The sequence below is a fragment of the Mastomys coucha genome, unplaced genomic scaffold (assembly GCF_008632895.1).
Source record: "Mastomys coucha isolate ucsf_1 unplaced genomic scaffold, UCSF_Mcou_1 pScaffold3, whole genome shotgun sequence".
NCBI classification, from domain to species: domain Eukaryota; kingdom Metazoa; phylum Chordata; class Mammalia; order Rodentia; family Muridae; genus Mastomys; species Mastomys coucha.
In genome coordinates, this window is record NW_022196909.1 from 52,435,376 (window position 1) to 52,451,529 (window position 16,154).

The 16,154-nt window shown below is 38.1% G+C and overlaps 1 protein-coding gene across 1 annotated transcript; it reads left to right on the forward strand.

The window, feature by feature from the left end:
• Positions 1 to 1,969: 1,969 nt before the first annotated feature.
• On the forward strand, positions 1,970 to 2,959 carry LOC116074459 (olfactory receptor 10C1-like). The gene has a single exon (XM_031347032.1). The coding sequence runs from the start codon at positions 1,994 to 1,996 to the stop codon at positions 2,957 to 2,959; it is 966 nt and encodes a 321-aa protein (XP_031202892.1). The 5' UTR covers positions 1,970 to 1,993.
• Positions 2,960 to 16,154: the final 13,195 nt, after the last annotated feature.

The following is a 16,154-nucleotide window of genomic DNA, read 5'->3' on the forward strand; positions in this document are numbered from 1 at the left end:
ACTGAAACAGCTCAAATTGATGAATCTGAAATTTTACTTGAAGATTACTTTAAGATTAGGGACAGAGGCTTATCCATTGCAGCCTATCTGATACTTCCAACTTTCTGAAGAACCTTGAGATCTGTAAGTGGACAGGTATGAGTCTACCTATAATACATGAAATATCGTTATCATTTCATGGGTCATTTTGAAAATAGAACTTTCTTGAATGAATCTCAAATGAATTCTCATTGATCTCATTGATATCAACATCTGAGGATGAAGTCAACAGCTGATGAAGACCTAAAAGCAGTAGAAAATTTAGTTAGATTTTGGCACTTTCAAAATGATTTCAAAGACAGGAAGAGAAATTTTTACTAATTTCAAATTTTTAATTTTGTGTGATTAAGTAATTTAAATATCTCAATGGAATAGCATTTGTATTAGATAATAGTTTTTAAAATATTTAGAGATGTGATACTCCAATTTTTTATTTGACTCTGAATTTTGGAAGGTATGAAATATATTTATGTAAGGCTGTATATTCTATTAGTCCTATAAGTACTAAAAGTATAAAATGAACAAATATGGACAAACTGTTAGGTTGCCAGTATTTACTGTCATCCATTCCTCCACAAGGACTGCCTCCATTCCTCATTCTCATGGCCTTCATCACTAATGCAAATGTTTGCATTGGGCTGCTACAGTTTAAGTGGGATGAGTCTATTTACAAAGGACAATTTTTTAAGTCACCAGTTAAGCCCTAGTCAGCATTCCTTATTGTGGCTACATTTCTTCCACGGCCTCTATATCCTTGTCACTGAGGAAACTGTCTAGCTCCTCACAGATTTGAAAATATACAACAGGTATACCTGCAAATTAAATTGACTAATGAGAGTCTATAAACTCCAAATATTACTGAGAAAGAGTCAGGACCAACAAGAAAATACAGAGCTAAAAAAATGTTATGTAAAAAGTGAGACTCTGTCTCAAGAAAGGAAGGGAGAGAGGAATAAAAGGAGACAGAGAGAGAGAGAAAGAGAGAGAGAGAGAGAAAGAGAGAGAGAGAGAGAGAGAGAGAGAGAGAGAGAGAGAGAGAGAGAGAGAGAGAGAGAGAGGAGTGAAAGAGCATGGTTAGAGAGGGCAAATGCTAACATGAATGAGGAGACAAAAATAAATTTGAAAGGATCTTTTCATACTAGCATCAACAATTGTCTAAAGGGAACCTAAATGGACAACTTACCATCTGTTGACACTTTTCTTTGTTAGCACAGTATCATTCTGCAATTTAGGCTCTCATTTAACTCACAGTGACTTTCTGCTTCAGGCACACAATTCTTGGGAGTAAAGGATATACAACTTTTCTCAGCTAAGATTTTGCCATTTAATGGTTGACAACTAAGTATATATTGGAAAAATCACCTATTAGTATGAATAAGGAAAGGATTTGATTTTTTAAAAGAAAATGAGGATGTGTGGTGAGTTCTGATTTTTTTTTAAATCATCTAACAAGTTTCTAATTTACCAGAGGCTCTAGAATTAATAAAATGGTGTTCTAAAGAAATGGTTCAGTGATTAGAATACTTGTTGTACAAGTGTGAGGAACAGAGTTTGGATTTACAGTACCCATGAAAGACTGGGCAATCCAGCATTTGTATGTAATTCCAATTCTAAGGGTGTGAAAGGCAAAAGAAAGTGGACCTGTGATTCATCCTAGCAAAAACAAATACCTCTAGGTCAAGGAACAGACTGAGTATCAAAAATTAAGATGCAGACTAACCAAGAAAGATAGTTGAAATTGGCATCTGAATGGTACAGGCACATGTATGTTTATATATTTTACACACACACACACACACACACACACACACACACACACACACAGAGAGAGAGAGAGAGAGAAAGAGAGAGAGAGAGAGAGACTTGGGGAGTGGGAGAGAGACAGATAGACAAAGTGAATAATTTCCCCCATCTGCAAGAATTGTTGTAATGATTTTCTGTCTTTTTTCAGGAGATGAGTATCAACTGTTCTCTGTGGCAGGAGAACAGTTTGTCTGTCAAACGCTTTGTATTTGCCAAGTTCTCTGAAGTCCCTGGAGAATGCTTCCTCCTGTTCACCGTCATCCTCCTCATGTTCTTGGTATCACTGTCAGGAAATGCACTCATAACCCTTGCCATCTGCACCAGTTCAGCCCTACACACCCCTATGTACTTCTTTCTGGCCAACTTGTCTCTCCTGGAAATTGGCTACACATGCTCAGTCATACCCAAGATGCTGAAGAGCCTTGTGAGTGAGGCCCGAGAAATCTCTTGGGAGGGATGTGCCACACAGATGTTTTTCTTCATATTCTTTGGTATAACTGAGTGCTGCCTATTAGCAGCTATGGCCTTTGACCGCTACATGGCCATATGCTCCCCACTCCACTATGCAACCCGAATGAGTCGTGAGGTATGTGCCCATTTGGCAATCATTTCATGGGGAATGGGATGTATTGTAGGGTTGGGACAAACCAATTTTATTTTCTCCTTGGACTTTTGTGGACCGTGTGAGATAGACCACTTCTTCTGTGACCTTCCACCTGTCCTGGCACTTGCCTGTGGAGATACATCCCAAAATGAGACTGCAATCTTTGTAGTAGTAGTCCTCTGCATATCTAGCCCATTTGTGCTGATCATTTCTTCCTATGTAAGAATTCTGGCTGCAGTGCTGGTGATGCCTTCACCTGAGGGGCGCCATAAAGCTCTCTCCACCTGTTCCTCCCACCTACTTGTAGTCACACTCTTGTATGGCTCAGCATCTATTACCTACTTGAGGCCCAAGTCTAGCCACTTGCCAGGAATGGACAAACTCTTGGCCCTCTTCTACACAGCAGTGACATCCATGCTGAACCCCATCATCTATAGCTTAAGGAACAAGGAAGTAAAGGCAGCACTGAGGAGAACTTTGGGGTTGAAGAAAGTTCTGGCAATAAATGGGTAACAGAACCATGAAGAGCTGCTAGCTAATAAGAATGAGTTCAGTGCCAAATTAACAAATAAAAACTGGTATATTCTTCTGTCTGCCTTATGTTAACCCTTTGTAATTTGGAAGGAAGCTCTGTACTCAGCTCTATTTTCTACCTGCTAATCCTGAAATGAAATCAGATACTAAAGAAGGCAAGTAAAGACTACAATAATGTAGAGAGACTTTCCATTATGTTTAAGACTAGGGTATCAATCAAAATTGCCAAGTTATATCTCAAAAGTCCTGCAAATTCAAGACCTGGTATCCCTATGATTTCTACTGCTTATTCAGATGTATCTTATATGACTCTTTACTCCATAGTAGCTGTATAAATGGTCTTTTTTCAGTAATATTTGTATTTTTATTAAATAGTGCCACATACCACAACTCTCTGAATTCATTTGTGATCTATATATACAAAAAGTATAAATATTACAATACACCGAACATCCTAGATTTGATATGATGTGTTTTAAAATTTCAAATACAACATAAGAAATGTTTTCAAGAGTTTCTATGGCAGTTTTTCAGACTTTTAATCTTTCTTCTTCTTGTTGTAGTTATTATTATTTTACAAGTCTACTTTATATCCTGCCCATTGCCACCCCAACATAATCACCCCCTGCCACAATTCTTCTCCCAATCCTACTACCTCTCCCTCTCTTAATTGGTTGTGTACTCCCTGTGAATTCCTCAACACCAGCACATCAAGTCTCCGTGAGGCCAGGCAAATCTTCTCCCACTGAGGCCAGGCAAGGTCTCAATTTTTATAGGTGAGCTATAAATACATATCGCACGTGCAGGCAACAACTTTTGGAATAGCCCCTGCTCCTGTTGTTCAGTATCCACATGAATACCAAGCAACACATCAGTTACATATATGGAGGAAGGCCTAGGTCCTGCCCATATAGGTTCTTTGGTTGGTGGTTCAATCTCTGAGAGTAACAAGGGTCCAGATTAGATGATTCTGTTGGTCTTCCTGTGCAGTTCCTATCCTCTTATAGGCTGCAATCCTTGTTCTTATTTTTACATAAGAGTCCCCAAGTTCCATCCACTGTTTTTCTGCTGGTATCTGTATCTGTCTGAGTCAGTTGCTGGGTAACGCTTCTCAAAAGACAGCCATGCTAGACTCCTGTCTGCAAGCATAGCAGAGTATCATGAATATTGACAAGTACAGGTGTTTGCCAATGTGATTGAGTCTCATGTTAGGCTGGTGATTCTTTGGTTATTCACTTAGTCTCTGCTCTATCCCCCATGCCAGCATTTCTTGAAGACAGTATAAATTTTTGGTTGAAATTTATATGGGTGGGTTGCTGGACCTATGGCTCCACTGGAATTCCTGCCTGGCTACAGAAGGTGGATACTTCAGGTGCCATATCCGCAATGTAGTGAATCACAGTTAAGCACACCTCCATGGATTCTGGAGCACCTCCCATATCCCAGGTCTCTTTCATTTCCTGAAGAGGCTACCCACCTTCCTGCTCCTGTCAACTGCAGAATTCTATTCATTCTCATGGCTATCTGGTCATCCCTCCAGACCCTACCTATACCTGATCTAGAACCTCTACCCCTATTCTCTACCCTGTTCATCTCTAATCCAGTTTGTTCCTTCCAACTGACTCTTAGGACAAATTTATTCCCCCTTCTAAGTGAGATTCAAGCATCCTTTTTTGTGCCTTTTTTCTTGTTTACCTTCTTTAACTGGCTTTGCTGATTGTGTTCTTTTATGGGTCTTTAGTCATCTGGATGGCTTTGGTTCCTGGAATTTCCTGTTGTAGTAGGTACTGGCACGTGGGTTAACCTCAATAGCTCTGGTGTGGCAAAACCTCTGATGGGTATCCTTGAGCTGTATCATTCCAGATCTATAGGTTAGTGTGCCTTAGAATACACAAGATTGTAAGGCTCAGTTGCTGCAGATCTGATGAAGTTCAGCAGAGAGCTAGCAGGAGAATGGAGATCTGCCTGGGCTATCAGTCTGCTGAGGGCAGCTTGGTATGCGTAGAAGACTGAACAAGGAGGGAAGATAGGTTGGGAAAGGGAAGCTAACTTGTATAATTGAGGCTTAGTGGGTCTGATGAAGGTTGGGGGAGAGGTGGCCAAAGAATGGAGGACCCCTTGAGGTAGCAGCTGATAAGGGCAGCTCTGCTTGATCCAGAGGACTCAGCAAGCCGAGAAGATGGGTCAGGGAAGGAAAGCTTACCTGTCTGGTTCAGTATCCACAGGTCTGATGAAGTTGGGGGAAGGTAAACCTGTGATAGCAGGCTACTCAGGACAGCTCAGTTTGTTCAAAAGAACTCAGTAAGCCTCTATGAGTTTTGAAAATAATTTTTAAAATATTAATCTTCAGGAATGCACAGGCCACTTAGGCCAGGGAAGCAGGTACATTAGATGCAGATCATTGTGGGGGATGTGGAAGTCAACCTTGTAAAGAATATTGAATTGGAGAGGGAGGCACCATTAGCTTCTTTGATTCCTTGCAGAGTCCTGATCTGGTAAACACAGTATTAGATCTAAGATGGCCCCTATAACAAAAGTGAGAAAGCTACAAGATCCAAGGCCTGGATAGTGGCTGGTCCTTCTATTATCATCAAAGTTTTAACAGGGGATGATGCCCCCCCCCATCCTCCTTTATTGCCCCACCTCCAATCCTTCTGAGTGACCTCATCAGGAAGGGCTTTCTCTGAGGTACTGTGAAAGTGTTGCAAGAAACCACTGGCTGAGGATGTAGAGGCTTGGGATAGGTTCAACCACTGTATATATGCAAGTGCATTGTACAATAAATCCATATAAGCAGCCTGATGTTGGTCCCTGGAGTCTGATTTCCTGGGATTTATCATGTGATTCTGTGACATCTCAACCCCATCAACACATCTCCCTCCATTCCTCCAAATTCAATGTCCCAACCCCAACTTTATTTAAGAACACAACTTGCAGTTACTGACACCCAACTCTAACACATCATGTAGACTTCCTATCTTCCTTTTCCCAACAAATTCCCCCCAGGCTCCAACATCATCAGAATTTCTCTGAGATCCTACAGGCTACTCCTGCTATGGAAGAAGATTGACTAATTTTGGATCTACAAGGCTCCTCTTTTCCACTCTCCTTTCTGCCAAATGCAATTCTCCAGTCTCACTCCCATCTCTGTAGCAGATCACCTCAATTCTGACCCCATCTCCAGCATACCAGGCAGATGATCGTCTTAACCTTCCTCCATACTCACCTTCTTATCTCAGACCCAACTTCATCTGGATTTTTCTGGGAATATGCCAACCTAGCCTGACTGTGAAGCAAATAGGCCAGTGAAGCAGGTAGGTGAGATTCAGATGTTCACATGCCTTCCTTGAGTAGTACAATGTAGCTGAAGCAGAAGAAAAAGAATTTAAAATGGCCTTTATAAATAGTATAGAGGTCCTTAAGAGGAAAATAAGGAAATCTGTGAAAATACACACACTGGAAGAAAATGAGTAAAGAATTTCAAGAACTGAAAGTAGACAGAGAATCAATAAAGAAAATCTAAAATGAAAAAATTCTGGAAATGAAAAAATTAAGTACTCAATGAAGAACTTCAGAGAGAAAAAGCATAACTAACAGAATGCAATAGATGGAAGAGAGAATCTCAAGCATTGAAGGCATGATCAAAGAAATGGATACCCTGGTCAAAAAAAAAAATATTAAATCTAAAAAAACTCAAGCACAAATCATCCAGGAAATCTAGAACTTTGTGAAAATAACAAAACTAAGAATGATAAAAATAGAAGAAGATTGAGAGAGACTAGATGAGAGGATTGAGTTGAGGGGGAAGTGAGGGATTGAAGAGAGAGAAGACGGAAAGACAGCTAAAATTGAGGGCCATTTGAGAACACATAAGTAGGCCTCTAAAACCTAGCACAAGCTGGGCAGTGGTGGCACATGCCTTTAATCCCAGCACTTTGGAGGCAGAGGCACAGGCAGGCAGATCTCTGAGTTCAGGGATAGCCTGGTCAAAAGAGTGAGTTCCAGGACAGTCAGGGCTACACAGAGAAAACCTGTCTTGAAAAAACAAAAACAAACAAACAAACAAAAACAAAACAAAACAAAACAAAAAAAACACACACACCTCCAAAAACCCCACCACCACCACCAACAACAAAATCCTAGCACAATAGAATCTCCTAAATGTATGTATACATGAAGGTTATCTAAATGACATCACCAAGTAATTGAAAAGAAAGAGCCCAGATGGCCATATCTTGTCACCAAACTAAGCTTCCAATAACAGTATTGGACCATGTCTAATTAAGTTTTTGGTTAAAGGTGTCCTATGGGAATATCCAAATAACCTAGACTGTTGCTCAGACTATATATTGATCTCCTCAAACTGACAGCAAGGCCTCATTTCTGAAGACATGGACATACACAACTCCCTGATGAGGGAGACGTTGAGCAGATGCTTACATAGAACCTTTACCCCTATGTGATAGAGTCTTTGCTACAAGAAGGTTCTCTGTACACTACCAAAAGAGAAGCATAGACACTAAACCAGCCACAAGCTCTTTGATCTACAATGGTATTCTGTCTATAAGATATGCTAGAGCAATTGTGTTGGGTAATTTTATGTCAACTTGACACACTTTAGAGTCAAAGGTGAAGGAACCTCAGTTTAAACTGTCGAGACCATATCCAGAGTTTAGGCATGGTCTCCTAGTTGAGGTATAGAGTCACCCATACATCTCCAAAATTACAACCTAGAATTGCTCCTGTCTAAAGGAAATACAGGGACAAAGAGTGGAGCAGAGACTGAAGGAAAGGCCACCCAGAGAATGCCCTGCCTGGAGATCCATCCCACATGCAGACACCAAACCCAGACACTATTGCTGATGCCAAAAAGTACTTGTTGACAATAGCCTGATAGAGCTGTCCCCTGAGAGGCTCTGCCAAATCCTAACCAATACAGATGTGGATGTTCACAGCCAACCAATGAACTGAGCACAGAGGCCCCAATGGGGGAGTTAGGAGGGCTGAAGGAACTGAATGGGCCTTATCTGGCATCAATGGGAGGGGAGGCCCTTGGTCCTGTGAAGACTTTATACCCCAGTGTAGAGGAATGCTAGGGCTGTGAAGCAGGAGTGGGTAGGTAGGTGGGGGAGCACCCTCATAGAAGTAGGGTAAGGGGCGATAGTATCAGGTATTTTCTAGAGGAAAAACAGGAAAGGGGATAATATTTGAAATGAAAATAAATAAAATATCTAAATTAAAAAAAAATGCCTCCCTAAGATTTGGTTGCAGGACACTTTCTTTTTTTGTCTTCCTTCCTTCCTTCCTTTCTTTCCTTCCTTCCTTCCCTCCCTCCTTCCATCCTTCCTTTCTTCCTTCCTTCCTTCTTTTCTTCCTTTCTCTGTTTCTTTCTCTTTCTTTTGTTTGTTCTTTATTTATTTCTCTTTCTTTTGTTCATTTGCTTGTTCTTCCTTCCATCCTTTCTTTCTTTCTATGAAATAATTACTTATGCATATAGTGGAATATATTGAAATTATACTTAAACATTCCTATAGAAGGTTAATATTACTATTTAGTTCATGTGTACCCTTTTAAATTATGTCAACATCAAATACACGTTTGTAACATGCCCAATTAATGTTTTTTTAATTTATTTAAATGTTGACTACCATGTATTTGATTTAATTAATTAATTAGTTAACTTTATATCCCAATTGTAGCTTCCCCTCCCTAGAAAGTGAAGGCAGAAAGAGTGTGAGAAACAGAGGGAATAACAGCTATGAAGAAAACAAGGCCATGTAAATCAATTTGAGCAAACCTTAAATGACCTCAAAGATACTGAAGCAGCATACACAGAGCCTGCATGGCTCTGCTCCAGGTCCTCTATATAGATATAGTATGGCTTCCATTTCAGTGTTGTTATGGGATTCCTGAGTGTGCCTCTTCTTGGGCATTTGTGCTTCTGTTGATGTGTCCTCTCCAACTTCAATATGATAATTTTTGATTTACCTTATGATATTTTGTTTTGTTTTATTTTAATATTATCACTTAGAAACTTGTTATATTCTAATGAGAGACAGAAGGCAAGTGGATCCAGTTGGGAGGAGAGATGGGGAGGTATTGGGAGGTGTAGAGGGAAATGAAACCATAATCTAGATATATAATGTGAGAAGGGAATCCTCTTTCAATAAAAAAAATAAAATATAAAAATAACTCCAAAACTTGGAGAAAATAAAAAGAAAAGTCCTCTTATGTAGCAGGCCTGAATCAGAAGGCAGGTTTTTGCTGAATAACGGTTGTGCCACTATTGCACCACTAAGCACATCATGCCTGGAAAGTTAGTATTGCTGCTTGGATGGTCCAGCACTGGGTAAGACCGTTGATATGTTTTACCTCTAATCAACCATCATAGCATCATCTGCCTCCATGTATACTAGTTATCAGAGAGAAAGATTCATGGTCAACTAAAGATCCACTACCATGTAGGGAGATATCCTGTGCCTTGTACTGCATTTTTTATTTAAAAGCTCATGACAGTGTCTGTCATGCAGGGTAATTCCATTTCAACTTTTTTATTTTATCCATCAACACCTGCCTCAGCTTTCCCATCTTTACCTCTACATGCACTTAACCCTTTATCCCCAACATTACTTCTCGTGTTTCATTTTACATGACTCTCTCATTATTTTAAATTGAGTTATGAAATAGCATACTTCCACATGTCTTATATGCTCTTCATCTTTGTGAGATATACAACCTATTTTAAACTCCCAAACTCCTTCCTGATTAATCTTTTCTATCCCTCTATAATCATGTTACCTGTAATAAAACATATTAACATACTGTGGTAACAAAAGAGAATCCTTTCTGTTTTTCTGGCTTCTATGTGTGCTCCAAATTAAATGCACAAGACAAAATATTTTTTCCTAGAACTCACATATGAAAGAGCAATTGAAAACTGTTTTTTCTGTGCCTGAGTTAGCCACCTTCATATAGGTGTTCCATCTATTTACATGTTGTTTTCATGATATTTTGGTTTTCTTTATAGCTGAATATTCCATTGTGTACTTTTCATTTCCATTCATCTGTGAAGGGCATCTAGGTTGATTCCACTGTCTATCTATTAGAAATGTAGCATTAAATAAGATACATGTATGTCTCTGTAGTAGGCTGTAAAGTCCATCAAATATTTGCTCAGGGTGATTATGTCAAAGCCATGCGGTAGTTCTATGTTTGTTCTTTGAGAAAACTCCAGATTTGAAAGTGGCCTCACTAGGTTAATCTCTCACCATCAGTGTATAAAAGCTCCCTTTTTGTCATATTCATGTCAGGATTTGGGATTATTTGTATTCCTGATAATGGTCATTATGACTCGGGTAAGTGGGGACCATAAACTAGTATAATTAAAGTAATTAATTAATTTTTTAGTTAATTAAACTGATGGATAATTGAGCACTTTTTAAATATTTCCTAGAAATTCACATTCTAGCTTGTCCCAGATATGTTCCCTCTAGTTCTATCTCTCAGTTCTCTCATCTTCCATCCTCCTCAGATTTCAACCCTTCTGTTCTCCACCCACACTTTTTCCTATCCTATTTCCTCCCTCCATCTATTTCCAACTCCTATTCTATTTCCCTTTCTCAGTGAGATTACAGTATCCTTCCTTGTTAGTTAGCTTCTTTGGATCTATGTCATGGTTATCCTGAACTTTATGGTTAATATTCACTTATAACTTAGGACATGCCACATTTGTCTTTCTGGGTCTGTGTTACCTCAATGAGATGATCTTTTCTAGTTCCATCCATTTGCCTGCAAATTTCATGATGTCACTGTTTCTAATAGCTCAGTAATATTCCGTTGTATAAATGTACCACTTTTTTCTTTATCCATTCATTGGTTGAGGAACATCTTAGTGTGTTGTCAGTTTCTGGCTATAATGAATCCACTATGAGCATAGCTGATCAAGAGTCCTTGTGATATGGTGGAACATTTTTGGGTATATGCCCAGGCATTATATGGCTGATACTGAGGTAGAATTATTCATTATTTTCTGAGAAACCTTTAAATTCACTTCCAAACTGTTGTAGAAGTTTTTACTTCAACCAACAATGGAGGATTGTTTCCATCGCTCCACGTCCTCACCAGCATGTGAAGTCACTCGAGATTTTGTTCTTGCTCATTCTTACTAGTACAAAATGGAATCTCATATTCATTTTGATTTGCATTTCCCTGAACACTATGGATGTTGAACATTTCTTTAAGTCCTTCTCAGTGATTAGAGCTTCCTCTGTTGAGAATTCTCTGTCTAGATCTGTACCCCATTTTTTATTAGGGTTATTCAATTTGTTGATGTCTATTCTCAATATCTTTCTGTCTTTTGGATATCAGCCCTATGTCAGTTGTAAGGTTGTTGAATATTTTTACCCATTCTGTAGGCTGCTGTTTTGTCCTGTTGATGGTATCCTTCACCTTATAGAAGCTTTTCAGTTTCATGAGGTACCACTTATTAATTGTTGATCTTAGTACCTGAGCTGTTGGTGCTCTGTTCATGAAGTTGTCTCCTGTGCCAATGCATTCAAGGTTATTTCCTACTTTCTGTTCTCTCATATTTAGAGTAACTTGTTTTATATTGAGTTCTGTGATCCTCTTGGACTTGAATATTGAGCAGGGTGATAGATGTGAATCTATTTTCATTCTTCTACATTCAGATATCCACTTAATCCAGGACCATTTGTTGAACATGCTTTCTTTTTTCCATTGTATAGTTTTGGCTTCTGTGTCAAAAATTCAAGTGTGCATAGGTATGTGTGTTTACTCCTGGGTCTTTGATTCACTTTCATTTATCAGTATTTCTGATGTTTTGCTGATGTTCTGTAGTACAGCTTAAAATTGGGGATATTGATACCTCCAGAAATTTTGTTGTTGTTGTTTTTTATTTTTTATTAATTTTGCATGATTGTCTTAGTAATCCTGGGATTTTTCTTCTTCTATATGAAATTTAGAATTTTTCTGTCAAGGTCTATAAGAATTGTGTTGGAAATTGACTGGAATTTTGTTGAATCTGCATATTCTTTTTGGTAAAATGACTATTTTCTTTACGTTAATGATACCAAACTATGAGCATAGGAGATCTGTCCATCTTCTGATATCTTCTTCAATTTCTTTCTTCAAAGACTTGAAGTTCTTGCCATATAAGTCTTTCACTTGCTTCTTTAAAGTTACAACACAATATTTTATACTATTTATGGCTATTGTGAAGGATGTTGTTTCCCAAATTTTTTCTCAGTTCACTTATTGTTTGTATATAGAATGTCTACTGATTTATTTGAGTAATTTTCTATAAACCCAATTTGCTGAAGGTGTTTATCAGCTGTAGGAGTTTCCTGGAGGGATTTTCAGGGTCACTATCATTTCATCTGTAAATAGTGACACTTTGAGTTCTTCTTTTCTAATTTGTATTCCCTTGATGTTGTTTAGTTGTCTTATTGTTGTAGCTAGAACTTCAAGTGCTATATTGAATAGATATATAGAGAGTAGACAACTTTGTCTTGTCCCTGATTTTGGTAGAATTGCTTTATGTTTTTCTCCAATTAATTTGATGTTGTCTATCAGCTGGCTGAACATTGCCTTATTGTGCTTTGTATCTATGATCTCTCTAAGACTTTTATCACAAAGGGGTGTTGGATTTTTTTCAAAGGTCTTTATTGCTTCTAATGATGTGACCATGTGGTTTTCTTTTGCTCAATTTGATTATATGGGGAATTACATTGATGCATTTTCATATTTTAACCATCCCTTTATCTCTAGTATGAAGCCTTCTTGATCATGCTGGATCATGATTTTTGATGTGTTGTTGAATGCAGGTTGCCGGTGTTTTATTGAGTATTTTTGCATCAATAGTCATAAGGGAAACTGCCCTGAAATTTTTGTCCTTGGTTGAGTGTTTGTGTGGTTTAGGTATCAGGGTGACTGTGCTCTCATAAAATGAATTTGTCAGCATTCCTTATGTTTCTATCTTGTGGACAATTTTGATGAGTATTGTTATCATCTGTTCTTTGATATTCTGGTAGAATTCTGTACTAAAAGCATCTGACACTCGGCTTTTTTATACTTTTTATTTTATTTTATGTTATTTTACTGGTTTAGAAATTTTTTAATGACTGCTTCTACTCCCTTAGGAACTATATTTAAATTGTTTATGTGATCTTGATTTAGCTTGGGTAACTGGTATTTATCGAGAACACCATCTATTTCATTTAGATTTTTCAAATTTTGTGAAGTACATGTTTTTGAAGTAAGACCTATTGCTTCTTTGAATTTATTCCATGTCTGGTGTTATATCTGCCTTTCACTTTTAATTTTATTAATTTATATATTTTTCTTTGCCTTTTTGTTAGTTTGGCTAAGGGTTTGTCTATCTTTATGATTTTCTAAAAGAACCAGCTCTCTCTTTGTTTTGTTGATTATGTCTACTGTTCTCTGTTTCTCATTTATTGATTTCAACTCATATTTGCTTATTTCTTACCATTTACTCCTTTTGGGTGTGTTTGCTTCTTCTTGGTCTAGAACTGTCATGAATGCCTTCTGGAGAGATGGATTTGTGGATAGGTATTGGTTAAATTGTTATTGTTTTCATAGAATATATTGTTTTCTCCATCTATGGTGATCAAAAGTTTTACTGGATATAGTAGTCTGGGTTGGAATCTATGGTCTCTTAGAGAGTGCAAGATATCTATCTGGCCCTTCAGGCTGTTAGATTCTCTGTTGGTTGGGTGTAATTCTGATAGGTCTACCTTTATAGTTAAGTGGTCTTTTAATCTTAGCTTTTAATATTCTTTCTTTGTTTTGTTCACTTAGTGTTTTGATTGTTATGTGGCAGGAGGAGCTTCTTTTCTGGTCAAATATGTTTGGTATTCTGGAAGCTTCTTTTATTTTTGTAAGTATCTCTTTTTTTAGGATGGGAATGTTTTCTTATATGCTTTTGTTGAAAACATTTTCTAGGTCTTTGCACTGAGAATGATCTTCGATTTCTATTACTCTTAGGCTGGAGTCTAAGGTTATTGTCACAGAATTCCTGCATGCTTTGTGTAAAAAGCTTTTATAATTAATATTTTCTTTGACCAATGTATTGATTTCTTCTATTTTATCTTCTTCACCTCAGATTCTTTCTTCCACCTCCAGTATTCTGTTTGTCATGCTTGCATCTGTTGTTCCTGTTTTTTAACCTAGGTTCTCTGTCTCCATGATTCTCTCAGTTTGTGTTTTCTTTATTGTTGCTATTTCCATTTTCACATCTTGAACATTTTTATTCATCTTCTTCACCTGTTTGATTGTATTTCCATATATTTCTTTATGTGCCTCTGTCAGTTTTATAAGCTTTCCTTGTGCTTCTGCTCTGTTATCCACATTATACAGGCCTTTATGGGAACTAATGTTATGATTGGCTCTTGTTGATTGTATTCTTACCCACTGACCTTTAACCATCTGGTTGTCCCTGTTGTAAGAAGGTCTTCAGGAATCCAGGGAGAGTTTTGTGCTGGAAAATGGAGCACAGGGATTGAATGTAGTTTACAGATGTTGGTTTTGCATTAGGGGTAGGGAGGGGAATGGGAGGGAAGGGTTTTACCTGGTTGTTTCTGGGTCCTGCAGGCCTCAGAGACTGGAGGCAGAATTGAGCACCAGAAAATAAGATTTCAGGGTATAGGGCACAACTTAGAGTGGCTGGGTGTGTTCCAGGGGGGATCCAGCAGGCAGGGGATTTGGTTAATACCTGGAAGTCCCTGGTGTTGCAGGCCTCCAGAGATGTTGGGAGAACTGTGGGACAGAAAGTGGAGTGCAGGGAGCAGGGCTCACTAATACTGTGGCAAAATGGAGCTGGGGGTTGGAAATGTCTCAACTGGATGTCTCTGGTGCCTATAAGCTTCCAGGAATACAGCCAGAGCTATGGACTAGAAGATGGAACTCAGGGGATAGGAAATCCTCACTGCTGCTAGGTGTGCTCCAGGTTGAACCTGACAGACAGGGTAATGGAGAATGAGGCTTCACACGATTGTCCCTGATTCCAGTTGTTCTTTGGGGATGCAGGCAGGGCTGGATGTCCCTGGTGATAACAGGTTCTCAGGAATGCAAGTAGAATTGTGGGTTAGAAAATGGAGTTCAAGGGACAGGGCACAGTTTGCCAATGCTTGGTATACCCCAGGGATAGATGACAGGCAAAATATCGAGGGCAGCAGGAAATTTTCATTGTAATGTTTAGTCTTTTTAAAAAATTATTTGTATATCCCCAACTAGTGTTTCTCAGTTTGTGGGTTTATCCTTCTTGAAGGTTGCATATCAGATACTTGCATTAAGATTCATAACAGTAGAAGAATTACAGATATGAAGTAGCAACAAAATAATTTTATGTTTGGGGGTGTTCACCACAGCATAACAAACTGTATTAAAGAGTGGCAGTATTAGGAAAGTAGAGAAACACTGTTCTAGATACTAATCCTCTGTCTTATGAATAGATGACAAAGAATATTCTCACATTCTGTGGGCTACATGCTCGTTAGCCTCATTGTTTCCTTTTCTTTGCAGTAGCTTTCTACCAGAAACCCTACAGAGTTTTTAAACACTTTTAGCAAACTTTCAGAAAACAAAAATAACATATGAAATCCAATACCCTATTCATGAGCTAATGAAAAATAGATTGACAGAGAAGTTAGGAAAATAATCACATGCACAATTGTCCCTTTGAAAAAGTATGTGGAAATAAACCTAGTCAACAAAATGGAAGTCCTATAAAATAAAATAATTTAAGGCTTTAAATCAAGAAATTAAAGAAGACAGTAGAAGGTAGAATGCTTTCCATGCTCATAAATTCAAAGCACAAATATTGTAAAAAGAGCCACCTTACAAAAGCAATATATAAATCTAATGCAACTATAACCAAAATCCCAATACCATTCTTCATAGACAGAAAAAAAAAATCCAAAAGTTTTTGTAGAGATACAAAAGCCTGAGATTAGCCAAAGTAATTCCTTAAAAAATGAAACGTCATCATGACTGACTTCATATTACACTATAAATCTATAGTAATAAAATCAGCATGATACTGGCAGAAAATGAGACAGATAAAAATAGAATAGAACTGAAGACTCAGCCATAAGCCTCTACTCCTATAGCCACTTGTTTAATTTACAAAGATGCAAAG

What these genes read in the sequence shown, in the direction of transcription:
- LOC116074459 (XM_031347032.1), top strand. Translation starts at nt 1,994, where the DNA reads ATGAGTATCAACTGTTCTCTGTGGCAGGAGAACAGTTTGTCTGTCAAA.